A 25335-nucleotide genomic window follows, 5' to 3' on the forward strand; every position below is an offset into this window, starting at 1 on the left:
GCAAAATGAAATACAAAGCCTTTGCTGCAGAACAAAAAAAGCCTTTGTCTCATCACATGATTGACAAGATAAAGATGGAGGAAGCCCATGAACCTTCCTGGTGAACCAGATGAGCAGAAAAAAAAAACATTTATTAGAAAAATATCAAAACGTCATTTTGACACACACAGAAAGAAAAACTAATATGTAGTCAGAGTTTAGATGTGTTCTTTTCATGCAGTGCACCTAACACAAACATTAGATTTTGCTGCTATGTTTTCAAATATGTTTACTCAGCAAGAAAAGATTACCTAAATTATTTAGCCAATGCAAAAGGAGATTTAGAGTCTTTTATAAAAAGCAATTGCATGGGACAGACAATATTTCAAAAATAGATGGACTTCAATTACAGCATTTTACCGGTAGAGCCAGAATACTACAGCATTTATGAGGGGAACTTGAGATGAAGAATAAATTCTCAGTCTAACTGTAAAAACTGTAAGCTGTTTTGCCCATGCTTGAGGCAATTTGATTAAAAAAAAAAAAAAGCTGTATAATTTTTGCTCTAAAAACTGCTGTATCTTAAGAATATATGTTAGTAGTAAAAAACATGCAAGTCACTAGAAGGTTTTAGAATTAGCTTTAATGAGCAAGCCACACAGCAGTCTCAGCATCTGGTTGAGCAGCAAAATACAGATGTAAGTAATGCTGATGTTACAAAGCCTAGGATCCTAAAGAAGTAACTTTCATGCTACCCACAAACATGGTCAACGGCTATTCTGCAATGCCTAACCTCATCCCTCAAGACATCCCAGTGCATCTTTTGTTTTGCGCATCTTTAGACTTTGCTCCTATAAGCAAGAACTGTCTTCGCTGCATACCTTGCACAGCACAGAGCACGCTGTCAGTGCTTAAATTCGGAAAAGTAAGAACACGCTGGCATTTTCTTATCAAAAGTTGCAGGATACAAACCTCCAGGAAGATACGATTCACTTGCTGTGTCATCCCCATCATCTCCATCTTCATCATCACGACTCAACAAATTATTTACAGCAAGGTTTACATCAAGATTTGTTCGCTGGAGTTCCCGAATAATAATACTTCTGGACTTTCCTTGTAAAACAACTTGTGCCTGTAAGAGCAGAGTATAATTGGTTACTGGTCATTCTCAGCTCACCAACCACCATTCATAAGAAAAGAATGCTGAATTCTAAAAGAAGTCTAATAAAAACCAAAAGTCAATCACAGTACATACAGACAAAGGCTCACATAGATTTTACACTGTATCTTGCTCTAGATAGTCAACTTTCTCTCAGTTCAAATTAGGCCACTGAATACCAACTTTGGCACTAAATTTTCTAATGGAATCTTAGAATCTACTTCTTGAAATGCTTAATGCTGTAGCTAAAGCAAAAATCTGTCTTTGAGAATGTTCTATATGTTTCTATAAAAGTGTTTAAATTTACTATATCAATTAACAGTTTTGCAATCAACTGTTGTTCCAAAAATACACCTCAATCCCCATCTTTTTGACATTGATTTCTCTTTGCATTGCCCTTACTTCCTCTGTTTTTCTCATCATTCTGTTTCTAAAGGCTTATCTTCAGCAGTTTCTGCAACATTTAGACTTCTAACAGCAAAGTGCAAATGCAGAAAAAGCCTTCCAAATGTTAAACAGATGCAACAAATGTACAAAAACCAGAAGCATTCTGGTCTATTCCACTAACCCTAGGACTCAGAGCATTTTGATTTTCCAGAGAGACTACACTCTACTGAACGCCATAGAAGATGACAGAGTTCTGGAAGTTTGCACACTGTGTGAAGAAGGTAAGAAACCAGTATTGAATGTTTTCATAATGCTGCAAAAATGAGGCACCAAATAAAATGGTCTGTTGACAAGCGAAAAAAAAGAAAGGGACATGTTAACAGCACACAACGGTTAACTTTTTGTCATAACATTCTATGCCAGAAGTTTACAGATTTTTGAGACACAGTAGAATCTATGTTATACAGACCAGCTGTTAGGTATCAAGGATGCCAGTAAACACTCTCAAAAAAGCCTAGAGGTGAATAATGAAGTCAAAAACACTCTACAGTTGAAAGAGATCACTTGGAAGGTCATCTAACCACACCGCCTCCTGAAAGCAAGTCTAACTTCAGAGTAACCAACACCTCCAGTATCTTGCCTCTGTGAAGGCAGAAGCCCCCAGCTTTTACACAGGGTTTTGAATTCAAAAAGAAAAAGGAACTAGAAGCCAGTCTGTCGCTGGTGTGTCTGTAGATACCTTGCCCACTAGATCCTATCTTGTGCCAGTCATGCTATAGGCCTTTCAAAGCATGCAAGCAGATTATCTTTGGCCTAGCAACTAACATCTGTATTCCGAATGTAGATCAGCAACTCATTTTGAACTAAGAGTTGAAATGCATTAACTAGTCACATATTTTGAATTTATTATTTTCTTCAGGCATGTTTGTTAAACATGTTTTGTTAAAACATTTTAACAAACTCCATTTAATCACACAATGCAAAGCCTGTCAGCTTATTCAGCCTTTAGTGCATTACGAGGGAAAACCAGAGCAATTTATACCCGACATTCATCGGTTACATTTGTAACAAAAGTAAGTAGAGGTGTCCATGAATAAGAATTACTAGTATTTTAAAGAGATTTAACAGGTTTAATGTCTTTCATTTAAATCTAAAACGGAACACACTTTTTATCAAACGAAAAAAAAAAGTCAACCCACCTCCCTCGTTATACACCTTCAAGAAACTTAACTTTTAGCTACATGCTTCATACGATTCTCAAATATTTTATTTTTTCACTACATCTTCCATCTGCAAATGCACGCTGCATGACATTTCTCATCTAGATTAAACACATACCTTGTCTTAGTGGAAGCTTGGGAAACAAAAATTCTAGAATCCAAAAAAAAGTCTGTCACTCACACTAGGTATTTAAGAACAAACGCAATTCAGCTAGAGAAAGTCAATCTTTTCTATTATATGCCATTACTGCTTGGAGAAAATGCACTACTATTACAACACATTCCTGTTGACATGCTATGAGAAGCTCTCCAGGTTTTTTGCAACAAGCAGTTTCTAGCTCACATACCTGTGAAATGAGTTCCTCTGGAATGACTGACGCTGGAATCACTGGTTGTGGTTGACTCCCCAGCAGCCCAGATCCTCTATCACGTCCTGTGCGTATAACTCTGGTCTGCCGCCGAGAATCTCGAGCTCCAGCCGATGATCTCCCAGAAGATCCTCCTCCACTTCCACCAACCCCTGAACTCCAGCGACTCCTAGAAGATTTAGATTATAATTTTTTTTTAAATATAGCAGCATACTTTGGGGACTACTTCAAGAAGTAAGGCTTTAATTTTATTATTAACAACTTGTAGACAGTCTCTAAAAAATACTGCAGATGGACTGCATAGACAAACACTATTGAAGTCTCTCTCAAAGCCAGTAAGAACAAGAGCACCAGACAACCGATAAAGTTCTGAATTACACAGAATATGAAACAGGACTCCAACTGGAAGTTGCACTCTTTCCTACTCATATAGTTGCACAGATGCATACATACATAAGTATACGCACGTACCATTTCCCAGTGTTTCTAAAAGCAGACAATATCAGCAGCATAACATCTAACATTCAGCTGTTAACTTCCTGCTATAACAGTATATAGTGCCAGCTTCATGGTCAGTGGACTCTGTTTGACAGAAGGTCACTATGCTCAGATGGGTCTTCTAAAACTTCTGAGACTTGATTTACATTAAGAAATTGCTTAAGATTATACCAGAAAAATCAAGTGATCTTTACTGCAAAACAAATCTTACACTGGATAGGTCTCTGATCCTCATGGATGGTTTTCAAGAGATACCCTACCCGTGTCATATTTCTGTTGGAGAAATCAACATCAACTGTATACACTGCAAAAAATGCCCAAACTGACAGAACATTTATTTTTTTTTCATTTCTATGAGTCAATATCAAAACAAGGGAGTAAAAAGGCAGCAATTAGTAGAAATAGACAACTCGCCATCATTACAACTTTCCACTGATCTTAACACCACAGAACTGTGTCAACTGAATCTGTTCTGGACATAAGACCAGCTATTCTGTTGTCATGAAAGGCTAAAAGACTCTAGTTTGCCCTTCAAGGTTAACTAAGCTTTGTTGTACAAATCTACCTTAAAGGATACTGGATATGGTATTACTGCTATTTAATAATCAGTATCAGCAGAACTTTCCTGCTCTCAACCACACTAATCCTCAATCTCCTTTCAAGAAAAAGAAAAACATTTAAAGTAAGACAAGAAAAAAAGGTATGTTCTCTGAAAAAGTACCTAATAAATTGATGTTAAAAGTATACCACATGTAGCTATAAAAGCTAAGTAAGTGAGAATACTTGTCTTACATTTTGTGGTTTAAGTTGATTACTAACATCCTTCTGCTTTTTTGTTGTTCTTTTTTTTTTTCCTCTCCTGACAAGACCACGCAATCACAGAATAACTCAAGTATCTGTCTAAAAGGAGGGCCTGTCACAGAGCCATCTACATTTTCAGGATTCTAGCCAGTCAAGTGTGGCTTTAGGAAAAGTCTTGTCTCATGAGTTAGAAAGAGAGTTCTAAAAAAACTACCATACTACTGAAAAAGCTAAAAAAACCCAAACCAAAACCAAAGAAGAATGTGACATTTTAAATAAGATGAGTCAGCTAATCTGTTTCTAAAGGTGGGAAGGGGACAGAGGGAAAGTCAAATTCTTCCAACACAATTCCCAATTCAACTCCTAGCAGGGAAGATGTGGGTTTAAAGAAAAGGTTAAGTATTAGATTTTAATACGTAATTACAGATGCATTTTCTACTTTAGACATCTAACAGCTTAAAAACCTTTATATTCATATAATAATTCAAATTTTCCAAGTGTGTCCTAACTTGGTCCTGTTACAGAGAAGAAAAAAAGCCACCATAAGGACCCAGCTATTCCTATTAAAGCTGTCTAAACCTAGAATAAACATGATTATTGAATGGAAATCTTTCTGCTCACCTTCTAGTTTTCCACATCTCCCCGCTGCCCACTAGCATGCTACCAATTTTCCAAATCCAGTAATCTAATCTAAGAGCTCCACAGTTTGCATGTTTTTAGACTTAATTTATTAAGTATTCCCTTAATTTCACGGAGCAGTTATAGTGTCTACCGCTACTCTACAAATTCACTGACTTTCAACTACCTAGTTCTGAAACATGCAAGGGAAGAAACTAGGAGCTCTTCAGGGTTGGTTTAATAACCACGTAGCTTCAAACAATTTTTATCAGTTATGCTCAGGTAAAAACAACAAGGAAAAAAAAGAGTGTCTTACACTTTCCACAGTAACTTCTTAAACATGACAATACCAGTTTGCCTTTAAAGTTTAACGCATGGATTTTATGTTCAGATGCACAAAGGTTTCACAAAAGGTTTGGGGGTGTAAGGGGGTGGGTTATCTTTCATTCAACTAAACCCCAGATTAAATTAGTTTATTTGGCAACATAAACAACAAATTCACTTTCGTGGAAAAGCTGTCACTCCTCCCTCTTTAACAATTCATTCATGTGCAAAAACCACAGTTCATATACATAAGTCTCCTTACTACAGTTAGTAACCTAAGGAAGCAGCACTGTTCAACATGTCTTACAAAAGCATATAACAAAAAGTTTACTGTGATTATGTAATGAAGATTAATTTACATTGCTATATAAAGGGACACCATCAATTTTAAAGCTAACGATAAAAAAAAGTGATATAGTACATTCAGTATAAAGTACAATTTAAAAGGTTCTGAGCGACAACCTTTTCCAAATGTTCCCTTCCTGTTACTGCATATAAGATGCCAACTAAGAAAACACCGCTCATCACTTGGGGCAGGGTAGAGGAAGGCACAGTAAAACTGAGCACACAAAGGTCTGCAAACATAGATAATAAAGGTTCTTCCTGTGTAAATGCACTCATTTTACTTTATCCTGCTAGCCTATCAGGGTTTAAATTGATAGTGTCCCTCTAAAAAAACTACTTTTCAAAATCAAGGAACTGAAAAACGTTCAAAAAAAGACAACACAGCCAAAAGCAAGTTATTCTTCACACATATACGAAGAACGTTCTGTATCCTAGGTACTGAAGGCTCACTTGCACATCTGTAATTTTAACCAAGTCAGTAAAGTTTTTTTTTTATTATTATACCCTACCTACACAATGGCTGTAATTATACGTTCCCTTACACATACTGCATACAATTTATATATGTGTATACACATATACTCAAATATGGAACAAACAGATTGCAGCCTCAATCCTATCAAAACTTACCCAAGGGTGTTGCCTGCCAGTCTGCCCAGAGTTTCAGAACCAGACAGAAACCATGGGGAGTCACTAGTCCTGCCTGGCCTGGATGTCCTTCCTGCCCCTGAGCCACTGCTCAACTTTGAACTGAAAGTAAAAGATGGTACATCAGTCACAAAACAATCCCAAATGGGTTAAGAACAAAACCTGGAATCCCAGGTCTAAATTCTCAGGGACTTAGTCTGGTAACATACCAGCTTAAGCAACACCCTTGGGGAATATTCCAAACTAATCTAACTGTATATTAATAGGTACACTGGAAAAAGAAAGTGGAAAGCATGCCTAACAGATCTTAGGTACATCAGCTATCCATAATAGCACAGTTGCAAACACATATTAAGCTAATTAGTGATTGGAATTAGCCGCTGTGCTAAGTTTTCAGCGCACATGTACAAATTGTAATCACCAAGTGTTCTATCCATAAACCTGAGCCTGAGTATGCTTCTTCAATATTAAGAAGCGGTTTACATCCAAATATGAACCATTAAATACTCCTATTAAGGGGGACTTACCTGGACAGAAGATAACAGGTCTAAAAAGTGAGCCTCTCCAGACGGAACCACTTTCACAGTGGATTTTACATGAAGCTTAACAATTGAACACAGTTTCTTTCATAAGGATTATTTTTAGAGAGGTTTGTTTCTTGAAGTTAAAGGGATCCTGTCTCACTTCTTTTAGAATCAGATCTACTATTTATTCCTACACTAGTCTGTCAAGCTATGCTGTTTGGCTGCATCACCATAACCATTATGTATCTACACAAAGCACCCGTTCCAAAGGCAGTCTAGTTTAAAAACAAAGAAACAAAAACAAAACCAAAAAAGCAGCCAAGCTGCTTATCCAGTTTAAAAGAATGATTTAATATGAAGAAAAGTGTTTCTTACCCATCATTATTATCAGGTTTACCCAATTCCAATCTGTCTGGTTGAACTGAAAAACCAATCCTGCAGACTCTACCATCCTATATTTAAAACAAGAAAACCAAGTGTCCAAAAATGAAACGCAAGACAAGTTACAGAAAAAAATACAAACAAAAACAAGTCTTCAGCTACTGAAGAATATGTTAGAAGAATTAATTTTAACTGTATGGTTTCAAGTTTGTTAGCAGATTTAAGTAATTTACCTCAAGAAGAAATGCAGCATGATTTGGTCCCACCACACACTGTTTAATAGTGGCCTGTTCCAATACATTCAAAGGGGGGTGGCTGAAAACAAAAAGTGAGCATGTATAACATTTCTAAATTTTTAAAGCCTGAAAAAATAAAAACCAAGTGGTATATGGAAGGAACAATGTGTAGTGACTGTTATCACTATAAAAACATGCAAGAATGACTAAACATGTACATTAGCTGAAGCAGCTATGATGTATTTTTGGTCATTAAGCCCAAAAAATGCAGAACAAAACCTTAAAAGGTGATAGAGTTTTCATTTAATTTGATCAGCAATAAACAACAGGGGTTATACTTCAAATTAAGGAGTAATTTAATAAGAAGGATATTTAATAATAGAACTTAGCATAGATGAAAGCCTAGCATATATCTCATAAGAACTGCGTTATCTGAAGCATTTCTGAACTTTAGTTATTAGAGTATTGAGGCTAAGGCTGTCTCTACAGTATAATCATTTGCTTCTTGTTGCTGTTAGAAAAAGTATACTTTCCTAAATTATTTACAGTAGCATGTGATATGCCTTACCTGTTTAAATTATACTTGTTCAGCTTCTCTGAAACTTCCCTTAATCTGAAACAAAAAGAAATTAAGCTGTTGTTTGAAAGACATCCTCCACAGTACACAACATCCACTTCAGCCGCATATTTACAACATTATGGGAACAACTTACCACCAAGTTTCGTGAAGCTTGATACAAATACTACTTGGTGTCGGGAGTCTGTGTAAGAACTGGATGGTGTTCAGCTTCAAATCGGGTTTTTGTTTTGGAGTTTTTCTGCTTTAGAGTTTTACCCTTCCATCTACTATCTTGCCACAAAACCAGTGTCTTCTTGCACTTCTATGAGTTTTGCAAGTCACTATTAAAAAGCACCGCTCCCGTCTTGTTACCACCATTTACAACTTTACACACAAAAGAAACAGATGAAGCAATGAGCATTAACTGTAGATATACTTGTGTCTCCTCATATAAACTTGAATACAGTATCCCAGAGCAGACGGAATTATCATTTTCTAGGAAATCCAAGTATGTGGTACATCAAAGCCAAAAATATGACAGTAAGTTCCCCAAAAGCAAAAAAGATAGGAAAACAGACGCACAAAAGCCAGCATCAAAAGGGATGAACAACAAACTTTGACTAGTAGAAGAAACAATCCAGAGAAAATCCACTTTATATAGGGTTATGTAAAACGTGGCGTTTACTGAAGGAAAGAACGTTTCCAGAAGTACTTCCATTTCACTTTCATGGGACCTCACCAAAAGGAAGATCGGAACCCAAAAAAGGGCCAACCCATAGACCACTCCTTCTTAGAGGGCATGGTGTCCAAAAGTGGAAACCACCACAGTAATTTCTAAGGTAGTTTCTAATCCACTTAGAAAAGATCCTCCCCAGGCAGCAAAGATATTCCTGTAATATCATGTAGGCATTTCAGGTAAAACACGGGCTCATTTCTTCCCAAAGATAACAATCTGACAAAGCCCATAAATAGCTTCCAACTTAAGTTAGAATATTTGCATTGTATTAAGATATAAAAATGAGTCTTGTAAAACTAATACAAGACCTTCCTAATTACGAAAAACAATCCCAACTTTGGTATCATCTTCATCCAAGCATTCTGCAAACCTCCTTCCTAACCAGCAACATCTTTCTAAACCTAACAAAAAGACATGCACACCAGCACCATCTTCCTCTGTCTGAATCCATGTCTTTAAAACCCTTTCTTTTTACTTGTTTCACTTCAGTTTTTACACACAGACTGCTATGGACAACAGACTTCAGTTACTTGCAAACCCTGAGCATGGGAAAGAATACAGATCAGAGATCCAAACAGCCAAGTCTTAATTTTACCAACAGTGTTTAACTCTAAAGCACTTGGAAAAAAAGGAAAAAAAAAAAAAAAAGATATATGTCTGTTTGAGAAACAAGATAAATCATACTGATCGAAGTAACTTTCAAGCACAAGAAGAAAGGACAACAGTGAAAGGACAGCAGGAAGGAAGTGAACATGCTTAGAATCGCCTTTTGCTACCCAAGCCAAGCTGCTGGTTTGTAAATAGGCAATTTCACACTCCCAATTTCCAGCCACAACTACTTCACACAGGCCAACAGTACATACATAGATAAGGTTTCTATGAAGACAACCCACAAAAGGTAAAGAGAGAACACAAACTCCACAGGCGATCAGTGTGGAAGGTAGCCCACAAGAGCAAACTACTGTGGGAGAATGTGGAATGAACTCCAAAGATGAATGGCATATGCTCCGCAGCTTATCATATGGTTTTAGGAAGCAAGCAGGGATCTGCTGCGTAATATATGACAAGTTAAACATCCCTGAAGTTTCATGTCTTAAGTATATAGCCTAAGAGTTTCCCACAGGAACCCTGAGCAGTTTTCCATTAACATTTTTCCTCTTGGCAAGCATAAGTAATAATTATAGAAAAGGAAAACCTACCTTTAAGTTCATTGCACTGCCTATATGAAAAGCTGATGGCAAATAAAGTAGAGCTTTATTGGAGATGGTTACTAGACTAGTCTACGAGCAACATTTAAGGCTTCCTTATCTGAGCTTTGTGTCACAAAATCTGAGCTCTACCAAAGAAATTGACATTTTTCAATTTGTAAAAAATCATCATAATCCTTTTTCACTTGTAAAAAAATAATGAAGCGATAGGGAAGAAATATGCACAGACTTACATACTCAGTGAATCTATTAGTAACACCAACTTCAAAAGCATAGATCTATCTGCAAAAGCATAGGTCAAAAGAGATCTGACGTTATTGAAAAAAGGCTGCTACCAACATTTAAGGGGAGGGAGCAGAGAAAGGTCTAAGTGACGATGTTGAAAGTACTAAACTCTCCTACAGAAAGAAAAGGGGGGGGGAGGGAAGTAAAAACTGTCTCACCCCCCAGCCATCTAATATGCAACTGCTGTAATAGCAAAATTACCAACTACTGCCTAATAAGCTTAGGGATCCACGAGGACTTGAATTTGATGCAGAACACTACAGAGTGAAAAAGGAGTAGTTCCCCAGTGCCGTGTCCCTGCTGGGCTGCTGGTTTCATCCCCAATCCTCCCCTTTCCCCATGCTGCCACCACCATCCGCATGAACACCAGTCACAAAACTAAACCAGCAAACAAGAGTAAAGCTGAAAGATGTGTTTGTCTATTCTGTATGGAGAATATCTTTGTGCAAGTAAAAACTCTAAATAATTTCACAAAGACATTTCCTGCAGCAATCTAAGCCTTCTACTTGCACAGCTGCACCATAGTGTACTACTGACCCTCTGAAGGAAAAACACAAAATGCATTTGAGGTTAATTTTAACAATACAATTCAATAATTTCAACTGATGGTGAGCTGGAGGAGGAGGCGCATGCAGACATGATTTAATTAATTCTTGCGTTAAGGAAGGCCAACACTTCCACTGAGACCTTTCTGTGGTAAAAAGAATCTCCCATATGAATGCCTGGACAGGCTAAGTTTTGAAAACTTTTCATTAAAGGCAAATAAACTATTTCAAAGAATGCAGTTAGAAGCAACATGTATTTTGCTCACAAAAGGATTTTTGGGGAAATGCACTAGCTCACCAGAATTTTAGACAAAAAGTTTAGAGATGACGTCTTCTGTGTTACGACACATTCTCTTTAAATATCCCTACCAAAATTCATCCAAAAACAGTCGTGAGGAAAACAAGATGTCAGTTTGTCCAAGCCAAGTAGGGATTGCTTTTATTTTAAGTTTTGCAGCTAGAATTTCTAGCTTCTCCAAACTGATCATAATAGAAGGGAACTATGCTCACACTAGGCAACCGAAGGGGCTCCAGGTCAGGACTACAGGAGCTCAGACTTCACAAGCGATGCTTTTATTCATCACAAGACATTACTTCTCTCAAAGAACACTTCTATTTCCAGAGAAGTTTGTCTGAGGATACATCCACCACATCTTGCCTTATAAAACCAAGTTAAGCTCTCTTACACTTCTGAGACACAGAGAAACTCCATTTTACAATACTAAATATTTTACAGAAATACTAAACTTCAGTACAACTTAAAGTAACTTTACCCTATTTAAACAAGTGCTTAAATCCACATAAGCAAAATTCTGGTTTACAATTTGTGCTTTTACCCAACTTGGAAGAACTGAAATCTTCTGTTTTAGAGTAGGCAGGCTGCCCTGAGAGTTATTTTTCTTAAAGACACTATAGACTTCTATAACACATGTTCACCACGCTCAGCTCCCTCCAGCAGTCAGTCAGCAGCTCTGCTACCTTGCCAGTCATCCTTCTCAAGTATTTCCATCATGCCAGCAACAGTGCACAGACCAACAAAGAAACCATAAGCAGAACTTTATTACTGCTACAAGGTTTTAGAATAGTTCAACTATGCTCATCCTTCTCCCCACGTGTTAGGAAACTAACAGTTACAAAAATAAAGAAAAAAAAAAAAAAAAAAGAAGCCAGCCACAGCTATATCATCTACACTCAGTCAACATCTGCAAGACCTTCTCAAGCAGGCCAGTAACATAAAAAGTAGAGTGCACTGTAAATAGAAATCTCAGGTAGCAAGATTTGCATAATTTTCCCCTCAAAAACTTACTTGCTGTTGAACAGAAACAGTATTTACAGGTGCTAATATCTAATCTGACACTTTGCAGATTTGGTCAAATAACTATATCCAGCACATGTATTCCTAAGTATTGAAATAATTTCTGTCATCTCAGAGATTCAGTTTCAGTAACAACATAAAGCAAGCTATTTTTCATTTTCCTCTGCAACTTTAGACTAAATTTTTAAATGTCAGCTAGGTCTTTAAAGAACACACAGTAAAAATCACTTAAGTGAAGCAATCCAAACAAAGGATTTAACCACAGAGATGTAAAATAAAATGTTCGCATGCTGCATGTCTCCAGAAGGAAGGAAGTCTTTCTGTACTCGGCAAGTTACACTGCAGAGTCCCAGGCACAATATTCAAGATATTCTCTTGGATTTTTCCTTAAATTGCTCCTTTATAGCCTTAAAGTTATTTGTACACTTCAAAGTTAAAATATCAGGCAAGGGCCCCACCACAAGAGCTTTCCCCACTTCAGCACCACATGGCAATGGTAAGAGTTGCAGAGGAGGAAAAGGAAATGTACATTTTATAAAAAGCAGCTTGGTATGATGAACAACTTTGAGTAGGAAAATTAAATATAAAACTAATTCAGCCCTGGTAGATTTTCCTAAGTGATCAGGCCTCTCTAAGACAACTTAATATGTCAATGAAGTCTGTAAGCCAACAAATTCATGAGACTTTCACACCAGAGCAGAAAGAAGTATAAAAGAACTGATACAATGCTCTTCCAAGGGAAGGCTAACAACAAGCAAATTATCCAAGAGGGGAAAAAACCCTTAACTCAAGTACTGGAAAACAGTATTGAGTAACATACCTATCAACACTTAAAGTAAATACAACTTTCATCTCCACCCCTCAGCTGAGACTCTGAAGTGCTCTGAGCACAGTGAGCCAGACCCAAGGAGGCAACTATGTGGCCCATTAAGAGGTTTTAGCCCTGTTAATGAGCTGCACAGCCTCCAGATCAAAGCCCTCTCACACTTGCCTATCTTGAGTCCCGTGGAAATGAACTCCTGTGCCTGTCTATCGGTGTGAGGAAAACAGTCTCAGAAACGCAGAAAATGGACACCAATGAGAAACTTAAGCAAATACATCTTGAAATCTTTGTTTCCTGACCCAATGATGTCTTGGACATTGCATGCTGTCTTTGATGTAAAAGTCACATCCATGTGACTTTACATGACATCCATGTGACCAGTCTTCCATGCTGTAATACAGCACACAAAAGGATCCCGCCCCCAATTGCCACATCCTGATTACCATGTCAGACACTAGAAAACAGTTTCAAAAGAGGCAGCCTTCCACGGTTCTCATACCAAACACCTTTCTCCTAATGGAATAAATAAAGAAAAAAAGGTGAAAAACCTCTTTTCTATCAAGGAGTTGGAGCAAAGGGCCGGGGTGGGGGGCAGTGCAGGGCAGTGGAAGTAGAAATGTGCTTTATGTCAGTCTGGGTAGTAAGCGGGGAGCATCCATAAAAAAAAAAAAATAATGCTAATGTACCACACAAAAGCAGGCAATAAGATTATCTGTAGCAAAGCCATGCCCATAAGAAAAAAGAAAATCCCAACCTCCAAGGTAATCAATACTATTCAGCAGTGGGGTGGGACCACATGTTTAGACTGTAATACACAGATGAGCAAAACAAACAAGAAGACAAAGTAATTTCTCCATTTTGTCAGCAATCTGGTGTATCATGGCTTACACCGTGCTCTCTCCCCATTCCAAGTAATATAAGTTAGGACTATTTGGTTATTACATATTAAACCAACACCTACTGCTCAGGAAATCCCTGAGCTGCATATTCTTAGAAGCTGGAAAAGCATCACTGTATGCCTGCCCTATTCTAACACTCTTCTCCTGTCACCTAGCACTGGTCACTGCCACAAACAGGAGGAAAGCAGGACAGACCTCTTGTCAGTAACAACTATTCTTACATTTCATGGGATCAACCAACACGGGTTTACAGAATATGGCTCCCAAACGTTGTTTTCTATTTTGCAAAACTGTCAGTTTGGTTGATAAAGGTAGTTCTGACCGTTTAACAGTCCTCTCTGGAACAACAGTAACAACACACTGTGCTGAATCAGTAAGATATAGCAGAAAGCTAATATGGCAAACATCAAACAAATTAATCTCTTGAAAACAGTTTTCTGCAATATCACTGAAAAGTCTTCAGGTAATACAATGATTACAGAAAGTACATTCCTTTACAGCAGACCATTATTATTTCACTATATAATAACACTGATATAGATCATGATCTATATCTAAAGTTAGATATAAGCTAGCCCACAACAAGGTTAAAGCAGGACAACAGACATTAGCAAAGACAGGACAGTGGCAACAACATCAGAAGGTTAAAGAGAAGATACCCACCAATATCTAATATTTAGAACTAAACACATACTGCATAGGCAGGTAAAATGACTTAGCTATCTTCTTCACCCTACAGAGAGGGTAAGCACATATTTCAGTTCTGGTTTTAAGAAAGCACAGCAGATTTCACATCACTGTATAGGAGTACGAGGGGAAAGCAGTGTATATTGTCTACCCAGACTTTAGTAAGGCTTTTGACACTGCCTCCCATAACATCCTCACAGAGAAGCTCATGAAGTATGGATGCATGAGCAGACAGTGAGATTAACTGAAAACTGGCTGAATGGCTGGGCCCAGAGGGTGGCAATCAGCAGCATGAAGTCTAGTTGGAGGCCAGTGACAAGCAGTGTACCCCAGGGGTCAATACAACAGTCCTGTTCAACATCTTCATTAATGATCTGGATGAGGGGGCAGAGTATACCCTCAGCAAGCTTGCAGATGACACCAAACTGGGACAAGTGGCCAATACGACAGAGGATCACACTGCCACCCAGAGCACAGCAACCTCATGAATTTCAACACGGGGAAGTGCCAAGTCTTGCACCTGGGGAGGAACAACCCCATGCACCAGTGTATGCTGGGAATGGCCCAGCTGGAAAGCAGCTCTGCAGAAAAGGACTTGGGAGTCCTGGTGGACAACAGGTTGAACACGAGCCAGCATGTCTTGCGGTAAAGGTGAATGGTATCCCGGGCTGCATTAGACCATGTCTTTCCAGCAGGCTGAGAGAAGCGATCCTTCCCTTTAGTCAGCACTGGTGAGGCCACACCTGGCGTTCTGTCTCAGTTCTGGACTCCCCAGTTCAAGAGAGACATGGACATACTGGAGAGAGTTCTGCAAAAGGCCACAAAGGTGATTAAGGGACTGGAGCATCTCTCAAATTAAGAAAGGCCAAGAGAGCTGGGACTATTCAGCCCAGGGAATAGAAGGCTCTATGGGGAGATCTTAACATACATAAACACCTAAAGGGAGGGTATAAAGAGGATGAAGTGCTCTTTCCAGTGGTGCCCAGTGAAAGGACATGAGGCAATGGGCACTAACTGAAGCAAAGGAAGTTCCCTCTGAACATCAGGAAACACTTTTTTACTGTGAGGGTGACTGAGCACTGGTGTAGGTTGCCCATGGAAGTTGCAGAGTTGGAGGTTATTCAAAAGCTGTCTGAACGCAGTCCTGGGCAACCAGCTATAGGTGGTCCTGCTTAATCATGGCAGTTGGACCAGATGACCTTCCACTCTCAGCCACCCTGTGATTCTGAGGTTCTTTTTTGCTTTCAGGATGTGATCTCCACACATTTGATGTGGAGACATGGCAACAAAAGGATAGGGGTTTTGCCACTGAAAAGCTAAGAGTTCCTGTTTTGCTACAGAATCCCTGTAAGGGCAGTGGCTTAGAAAAAAAGTTACACCATGGAGTCAGGGAAGTGTCTGAAAAGTATTTAGACATGGAGTAAAAATATTCATGGCTACTAAGATATCCAGAGGTAAGTACTCTGTTTCTCTAGCAGGAACAGAACCCCTCCAGCAAGACCAGGGGACAGCCACCTGTAGGACTTGTGAAATGCAGCATTAGGTTTGCCAAAGCTAGATGCCTCTGATTAATGATGAATTTTTAGGCTGGCTGACTGGCTCCTCTAGTTCAAAATCTACTTAGACCCTTTCTTCAGATCTATCGTTTAAATGACAATGAACAACGTGACTTTCTGAGTAACAATTTAAAAAAAAAAAAACACAAAACCAAAAAACACACCACCAAACCCACAGTGCAAAGCACAGCCATAACCTACCTCAAGAGGAATAGAAAAGGCAATCACGCTTTTTAAATAAGCAAAAACCCAATCCTAAAATAGCTATGAGACAGCATGGCCCCTTCTCTGAAAAAAAAAAAAAAGTTGTAACACAAAGTTTGAGCACAAACAAAAAGAAATCACAAATGATAGGATCCTGACAGGACTAGCACATAGCAGTTACAGCACACCTACATATGTTATTTAGCACAAGATCCAGAGGATTTGGTAGTAAAGTAGATCTCCAGCTACAGGTTGCCCAAATGCTTAGTGGTGTTTTTGTGGGAAAAAGAAAAATATACTACAGGAGAGTGAGTCAGCCTCAATCTGATGTTATTCTGTGACAGTAGATTTCCAAGAATATGGGTCGCAGATTCAGGCAATACAAGACAGAAATCTGTTCTCTGGTGTAGAATGCATCAAATCAGCATTCTGTTTTCCCAGATTCTGTTCAACTGCACAAAGTCCTTGTAGCTGCAAAGAATTTCTGTTTAACATTTAGCAGGCTATTTCTTCAGACAGAAGACCGCTAAAAGCTAAACAGTTGGATCAACGAACTCAGTTGGGTGCAAGTTCCGAATCTTAAAACAACGGAAGTTGTAAGCTATTCAGCTATCCATCATTTCAGTAAGTGTATCTTTCCATGACAGTAAAAGGTGGATAACAGGAACTTAGAGCTCCAAGGCTGTCTTCAAGGATACTTGAAAAATACTCACATGAAATAACGTGAGCCAGTATTACTACACTGAACAACATATGAATGTGAGCTACCAAAATGTATCTAAAAAGCTGTACACTTTGTTTAACTAGAACGAGTGAAACTTAAAAGACCACATTTAGACACAGGGAAAAAAATCTTATTTTTTATTGTCAGAATGTTGGGATGTCAGAATGTCAGAATTGTAGGGATTCCACTAAAAAAATAAAATTATCAAAATAAAAATCCAGTCATTGCAAAATCTTAAAACCTTTTTGTGTCCCATTGTGATAGACTGTTAAAGCTCCTTCAAGAGTTAATTACAAACCACCAGGGAGGCTGTATACCAGCACACCAGTTAAAGCCAAGAGAGCCAAGTTCTGGTCCCAGCTGAGGCTACTGTGGGAACTCAAATCATAATCTCTCCACCGTTCTTCCTTTCGTTCTTGCTCTAAGCTTTTGGAAGCCATGACCACTATGTGCAAAGATGGAAAATGGCCTTTGATTAGAGCATTCAAATGCTACAAAAATATTTTAAAAAGCAAGAACTGTCATGTTATTAAATACTTTGTGTCTTGGCTGCAGAAAAGCAACAGTATATTTTGTACAAGTGATTTCATTGAAAACAAAGTACAAACAAGACACTGAATTCTAATTGCTTTGCAGTGAAGTCCAGCACGCTTATTCACATGCTGAATTAGTTTTAGCAATAAGGAAAGATCATTTAGCATGTCTGTCCTTTACTTGCCAATTCCTGCAATTCCAAGGCTTGCAGTCTTTAACAAAAACTCTGACATCATAGTATTGTCTGCATGTCACTTTTTCAAACTCAATAAAACTGTCTTTTAAATACCACGGACTCCCCTCCTCACACTGCACTGTCTTCTACTAAACATGCATCTTAAAACCTTCCTCTCAGACACTGCATCTTTGATTTAGATAGGAACGGAATGAGGCCTGGCATAGGGAGTAGAGAGCAAGGACCATGCCAGAAAAACAAGCAGCCAAATTGTTTTGTCAGATGCACACTGTAGGCCAAATAACCCAAAAGAAACCCCAGCTTTTGAGGTGCACAGCTCATCACAATACTTTTTTGCATTGCCGAAAAACAGATTCTCTCTTTTCCATTTGTCTGTACCACAGCCACAAAATTCCAGATGCTTCCCCTCAGCATAACTAGTATTTTGGTTCCTCTACAAGAACTCATGAAGCAGCACGTTGCGCACCTCCTGCTTCACATTTTGCCTACAGCCATACTATTTCAGGTAAGGTATCTTGCCAGATACAGATTTTGCATCATGAGAAAGAAACAAAGCTTTGGCCCTGCCAGCAAACAGCCTGTCATTCCCCCACGCCCTCCCATCAAGAGCAGGGAAATCCTAGCCAGATTTCATTCTGCCTACCCAATCTGCCCCACAATGACAAGATGCTATGATTTGTATCATTGGAATGTTTTTTTTTTAAGTACCTTTAAATCCCTGCTCTAGAGACAGATACATTTTGCCAAAGTCAGCAAATTGCATAACTAATGCCTTAAAAAAAAAAAAAAAAAAAAAAGAGAAGGAAAACTGCTGCTACTAATGTACTAACTGTGGTCAAAGCTGAAGAAAAGAGTTTCAACAACATAAGAAAGATCTTCATTAAAGGTCAGGCAACAATAACTCAGCTATATTACAAGGAAAAACAATATAAAATTGATTAAAAGCTATAAATCCTCTCTAGAAGAGCACTTCTTGATATTTACTAGAAAGGCAAAAAAAATGCAGCTCCGATCATTTTCAGGCTGGATAAAGAACAGCAAAACTTCATACCATAAATGAAAGAATAAACACCGAGAGACACATTTAAAAACATTATTTTTGCAAGATGAATGAGAAATTAAAATGATACCACACTTACTGAAGCAAGTGACAAACCCCAGTGACTTCAAATGACAACAACGTAAGACCTACAGCTCTCATTCAACTGCACTGACATGGGTAAGCACCTAGTTTGCAGTTAAGCCTTTGGTAAAAACACTGCAGCACAAACATTTGACCATATTAAGTCAATGCCAGACTCCACACTAGAAACTATATGGTGAAAATTACAATTTTTGGTAGAAGTTAGAGATCCCAATCAAGATCCATCTCATTGTATCAGAACTACCTACATATATAATCTACCCCAAAGATGAGAAGGGTGAGAGTTTTAGGTTTAATGAAGCTTAATTAAAGACTATATGAAAATTTTTAAAATGCAGTTTTAACACACGCTTGGCTTAAACTACTCAACTACTATTTCTATACAGTGTAAGAAAAACCAAAATTAGCACCCAGCTTAACTGATGATTGCAAACATGCTGCACAAAGTAATACCACCAATCCCTGTGTACAGAGCACAGAGTTTCTTTCTGGGCTATTTTCTAATGAACAGGCAAACTACGGCTGCATGGGTACAGTCACCCTAGATTACTCAAGATATTGCCCACTGCCCACAATACTAATTACTTTGAGTAAAAAGCAAAAAAACCCCAAACAAACAAAAATCATACCCCCTTGAATGGGGGGAAGGGTTTGCTGAAGACAAATTTCGTAAGATTACTGAAGTCTCCAGCAGCCTTCGTGCTTTCATCTGTTGAGTTACACTACCGTTGTCACAAATTAAATGGGCAGATATCACAGCTGGCAATAAAGTAACAGCGACAGCAAAAAGTTCCAACACAGTTAATGTCCAAAATAGTACTAATCATGTGAATGTTCAACGTTTTTTATTCTGCGTTCTTTAATAAAATGCCATAATGTAAAATTAAATCAGAAACATAAGGGACCAAAGCTACTTTGAGCCATCTTTTCCGATAAAAGGTAGTAAACAGTTTAATGAAAAAAAGCTGTCCAAAACAAAATTACAGTAGATACACATTTCATCTCCATTGTGGATGTAAACAATTTGAGAAATCACTGAGACATCTTACGGCATAACAACAACAGACTTGGGATTACAAAAACTTGCCAAGGAGACAAAGCATAAGATGCTACATTAAAGCTCATTTTTAGAACTGCAACAAAATATAACCATGCTGGGGTGTTACAAAAGGGTGGCAAGGGAACATTCAAAATTTTTCTGTACCAGTTAGTACTGTAAAACACATTGCACTTCAAAGCATAGTAGCTAAGATTTGCTGAAAAACCGAGTGAAGCATATTTATCATGCGAACTTCCGCTGAGAAGTGCTGACAGTAGCAGCAAGACTTGTGAGAGGAAGACAAAATTTTCAAAGATAGCAAATTCAATAATTATAGCACTCCTCAACTGGATCCAAATTGGCAGTTTTACTTAAATGCAGATGACCAGTGTACCCACCTTATGCCTTTCTACTCAGTTTTACAGTATGTATGAAGTGTTTAGAAAAGGCAAACTTCATACGTTTGTATCAGTGAGGTAGCACATGTTCTGCGTCAAACGTAACAAAAAGCTCTTCATATTGAAAAAAAATAGTTAATTTTCCTTGGAGGGGAAGGGTAAGAGAAAAGGAAGCAGTACTGGTTGACTGCTTTTTTTTAAGCAAAGAAAGATTTTAAAAAGTAGAGTACAGAGCATATTGTCAAAATAGCTGTATGCCAGAAAAAGAAAAGAATTAAGATCTGAAACCTGGATAATTATTGCTGTAGTGGATTAACTAGTCCTGTGACCATCCTCATTTAAACTGACAGGCTTACAGTTTTGGGCAAAATAAATGTGCACCTTGAAAATTACAATTGCACGCTTATTTCAGTTTTTTTTCTCCTAATGGTTCTTCCCAATTTAAAATTCTCTAGCCACTACAATTAGGCCTTGTCCCCATGTTTTCTCTGGGGCATACACAGATGCCAACTACTGCAGTCTTCTATGTGAAGTTGTTACTAAGAGACAAATCCTTAGTGGACTTCACTGAATTCAAGCTTTAAAAAAATGTTTGTGCAACTGAAAAGCACAAGTAGTTTTTGAATATGATTTTCTCCTGCGTAAGTGGCTGTTGAGCTGATGCACAGAAAGACAAAACAGCAGCTTTTACAGGAACCATCTTGCAGACTTAACTACCTAGATTGCTGTTACTGCAATCACTACAGTAAAAGCTACCTTGAAAGCCCTTCTGCTTCTTTATGTAATTTTCAAATACATACTACCATCTATTTCATTGAAGTCACGAACAATTAACCACACTATAACTGTAAAAAGGCAGCTACAACAGACTGCAGAGTTTGCCATACTTAGGTACACCCTTGGTTGTTTTTCTCAAGTAATTTTTCACCTAAATGTAATTGTGTACGAATAGTTACCTACTTAAACTTTAGACAGTTTAAGAAAAAGGTCTCATACCCTTTACATCTGTTTTATGGTTCAATTACAAATTTTTGACAAATATCTTTTTACCAAATATCCCACATGGCAACTAGAACATTCAGTAAAAACATACTTACTATACCAGAGTTATGTTAAAAGTATACTGTCAATTACATATTTTTACTTTTATCAAGAATTAGAATGTAAATGTCATTGACGGATATCCTACTGTTCTTAGAATTAGAAAAAGTTGTTTTCAGCAGCTCTAACTTGCATTGCCAACCTTAAAATATGGTTATTAATATCTTGTTCCATTAATCTTACTTTATCATTGGTCTAACAACAAATATGCTCAAAACTCAAAAATAACTTGAGAAGGAAAAAAAGAACGAGGCAGCATTTGTGCCCCAATTACTATTTTACTAAATTTCTTGTGACAGGTCACTACTCTCACAGCTCAGATCACATTCACAGTACAGTTTCACATTACAGTAGCCAAAATAAACTTGCTGCTTTCAAAATGGAAGGAGCTCAACCCTGCTTTCTCTTCCCCGTTCTTCATTCCCAACTCTCCCTCCTGCAGCACTTTTCAAAATTCCCCCCTTCTTTATCCATCTATTCTGATTCTCACTCAAACAGGAGGTAAAACAGTTCAATTTCCCAATCCACAAAACTGTATTTAATTTACTTTACCAGGGTTAGCGTTTACTGTGGGATCAGACACTTAAAAGGTAGTGCAAGGTAGGAAGTGGGGAAAACAAACCTCCCTCCTTAAGATGAGAGCAATTACTTTGACTTACAACATCTCAGGAAAGTTTCAGCAAGAACATTCACAGACAATTACATACGTACTCTCTAAAAAGCAGTGTCTGCGGCATAGCAAACGATTGTAACCAGAAAAGGACCCTGGCAGAGCAAAGTCCAAAAAGGCCTAGAGCCTGTGTGTAAGTAACCTTTCACATTCAGCCAGATATGAAATGATGCTTAAGTGCAAGTTCTGATGCTTAATCTCCCAAATTATCATCCTTAAATAATAATACTGAAGTAAGATCAAATCTTAGTGCACTGCTTCTCAATACCTGAATTCTGTAATGGTCTGTATAACCACAGTGGTGGTGCAAACCTTTTGATGCAAACCTTTTATTTTAAAAAAAAATGTTCCCAACTAGGAGTCTGATGATAATAATGCCATGACAGTCATGCCATTCCCTCACTCTTCTGAAAGAAATCAGTTTAAGTTTTGTTATGCTTTCAAGAAATTAATCCTAAAAACAAAGTCAATGCTTCTCTCGTTCCTGAAGTCTCATCAAACAACTGTAACTCGGGGAATTAAAGTACTACATCAGCAATGGTTTTCATGTAATTAAACCATCTATACCTGTTTGAGGCAGGCTAACTTCACTTTCGCCAAAGTAGATTAGGAAACAGTTTAAAGCGCACCAAAATAAACCACTCGAGCTAAAACAAGTACTGTATTATCTGCACACAACTTGCAGGTTTTCTGTTTAAGAAAAAGTCAGTCAATTCCTTCTTTCCCCCAACTTGGAGCAGCAATGCAGATTACAAGACAGTAACAGCAGGGAAGTCCACACTCAGGCTGCCTTCCTCTCCACAGGAGGACAGGTACCCTCCCAGCACACCTGCGGATGCAGAAGAGGGAGTTCAGGGCTAAATAAACATCTGCTTTACCAGGAGCTCCCTCTCCCTCTCAGTGCGTGGCTCCCGCGGAAGTGTGGGGCCAGGACACCAGCTCCACATCCCTTCTGGCTCCCAGCACAGAACCACACCACACCCTACACCAGCTCCTTCCAGCAACATCTGCTTAGGATTTTTAACAGATTTGCTCATCAGTACATGCAAAGGAGGAGGGGGCAAGAAAATCTGCCAGAGCAGTAGCCCACATACCCACTGATTGCTTGCCTATTACCTTGAAATTACATTTTCCTGTACATAAGCTATGAGATACACAGACTAAAAGGGTTCATTCTTGCTAGGTACTTTTTCCACAGAAATTGCTTATCAGAGGGTGTAAACAATGCAGGCAATGTAAAGTATACTACTTAGTTTTTCAGTTCAGGCATGGCCTAAAGTAAGTAATATTTGAGTAACGGAGAAAAGCATTGTATATATTATTAAGGAAAACCAAACTCACACAAGAGTGAGATAATCCTTTCTTCCCCCAAAGCTGACTGTACATAAATACTGAAGCTTCAAATGAACTTTTCTCGGTCACCTTACTTGTTTCAAAGAGCTTACTGCAAAACCTTACAACATACTACTTCTTAACACTCATCTTAAATTCAGAATACTCTCTATTTAACCAAATTCATTACAACACAACTTCAAGAGGAGCAGAAAAAGCACACCAACACTGTGTCAATGAGCATTTCAAAAATGACATCTTACCCTATGCTAGAACTTAAGTGGCTTAGCTGACAAGAATTTTCTTAGTATAACGTAAAAACAAAGGCAAAGACTTGAGGTGGGAATCCTGTCCCTGAAAGTTAGTTCATGTACAGAATGCCATTCATGTAAGGTGAAAGACTCCCCTTCCCATTCTACAGAGTAGCAAGTTAAACTGCTCCTGTGAGGTTTCATAACAGCCAAGAAATGGTTATTTGTCATGGTTACACCCACTTCCTAACCCAACATTAAATTAAGAAATACATTAAGAAGAATTTACTAAGAATGACTTATCTATGAAATTTTGTGTCAAACTTCCTTCACAAAGCACAAAGTCTCCAACCCTGAAACATACACGAAACAGATGGATAATCAACAAAATATATCTAACATCCACTGCAACAGAAGCTGGGCATCTCTTTTTCAAAGATTAAAGCCATTAATTATTTACATCCCAAATACTTTCTGGGGTTGTTTCTCAAACTGCAGGCAATATCCAATTTTTCTCCCGTTAAACTTTGCATATTCACTTTGCAGAGAACAAATTGCTCAGGGGAAAAAGTCCAAGTTACCTATCTTCCTAAATAAACTTACTGGAAAAAGCTTAATTACCTCAGTTCATCCTAAACAAAAGTTTAGCCTACCCTCCAATTCAAAAAATCAATCCTAACACAACTGCAAAAGTAAATATAACCTTGTCCTCTACAAGCTTTCTTCAGTGCAACTAGCTTCCAGACATCCGAGTGAATACCATGAACAAACCAACACTGCTTCAACTTATTTGAGAGAGCTCTAATAATATTGTACCTTGATGGTAGTTAACTAGTATTTTCAAAAACAGTAGTTAAGAAGTACTTTCAGATGATGTGCAGGTGTGCTCAGGAGTCTTCCCAATTATTTGTGGTCCATAGTTACTTTCTCCTTCTTTATTCAAAGTATTTTACCACTCTCCAAGTTGCTACATGAATAAAAGGCATAACATATTACAGAGAAAATCTATTAAAAACTGTAAAAGAGAGTGACAAAAACTGCACCAAACCAAACTGAAAAAAACCAACTTCCTCACATTTTGGAGGCTGCTTAAGAGCAGAGCAATACTTCAGGAGAAGGATGTTTTCCAAACACACTTCACCCCCTTCACATACCTACACTGATTATCAAGCATAATGTATCAAATACTTTATTATAAAAATTCAAAATTGTCATGTATCCTGAACACACAGGGATTGCACAAATAAATCCCCTGTGGTTTAAAATGTGATTATTCCTTACATGCAGAACACGGATCCAATATTGAAAGCAACAAAACCGATCATGTTCTATGTACACTACAAGTGAAAGCGTACAATGCAGAATTACGGTCCCCCAAAATCAGATTTTTGAGAAGCAATTATCATTCAAAAAGCAGACAGAAAAAAAATTAACCTGAGCTACTGATCACTGTCTGCAGCGCGGACTCAAAAAGCCTATGAAGTGTGAGAGGGGAAAGAAACATCATAGAGAGATGAAATGTTCCAAGATCTTAACTTCTACGTGCATGTATAAGAGAATTTATTAAGCTATCTAGATCCTGTTCTATATTGGCAGAGTAGTAATAAGCAGCAATGCTACTGATAAAATTGAACTGGCATT

At 38.0% G+C, this 25335-nt stretch overlaps 1 protein-coding gene across 1 annotated transcript in view; it reads right to left on the reverse strand.

Annotated features, from left to right (window-relative positions):
- UBR5 (ubiquitin protein ligase E3 component n-recognin 5) overlaps nt 1–25335 on the reverse strand; it is an 86398-nt gene that overhangs the window by 58871 nt on the left and 2192 nt on the right. Inside the window, exons 2-7 of the mRNA XM_074145801.1 lie at nt 8057–8101; nt 7486–7567; nt 7247–7323; nt 6330–6449; nt 3093–3282; nt 952–1111 (exon numbers count right to left, since the gene is read on the reverse strand). Of these exons, the coding sequence (XP_074001902.1) occupies nt 952–1111; nt 3093–3282; nt 6330–6449; nt 7247–7323; nt 7486–7567; nt 8057–8101 (674 nt within the window). The remainder of the gene's footprint in view (nt 1–951; nt 1112–3092; nt 3283–6329; nt 6450–7246; nt 7324–7485; nt 7568–8056; nt 8102–25335) is intronic.

This window comes from Numenius arquata, chromosome 3 (assembly GCF_964106895.1).
Source record: "Numenius arquata chromosome 3, bNumArq3.hap1.1, whole genome shotgun sequence".
Taxonomy (NCBI): domain Eukaryota; kingdom Metazoa; phylum Chordata; class Aves; order Charadriiformes; family Scolopacidae; genus Numenius; species Numenius arquata.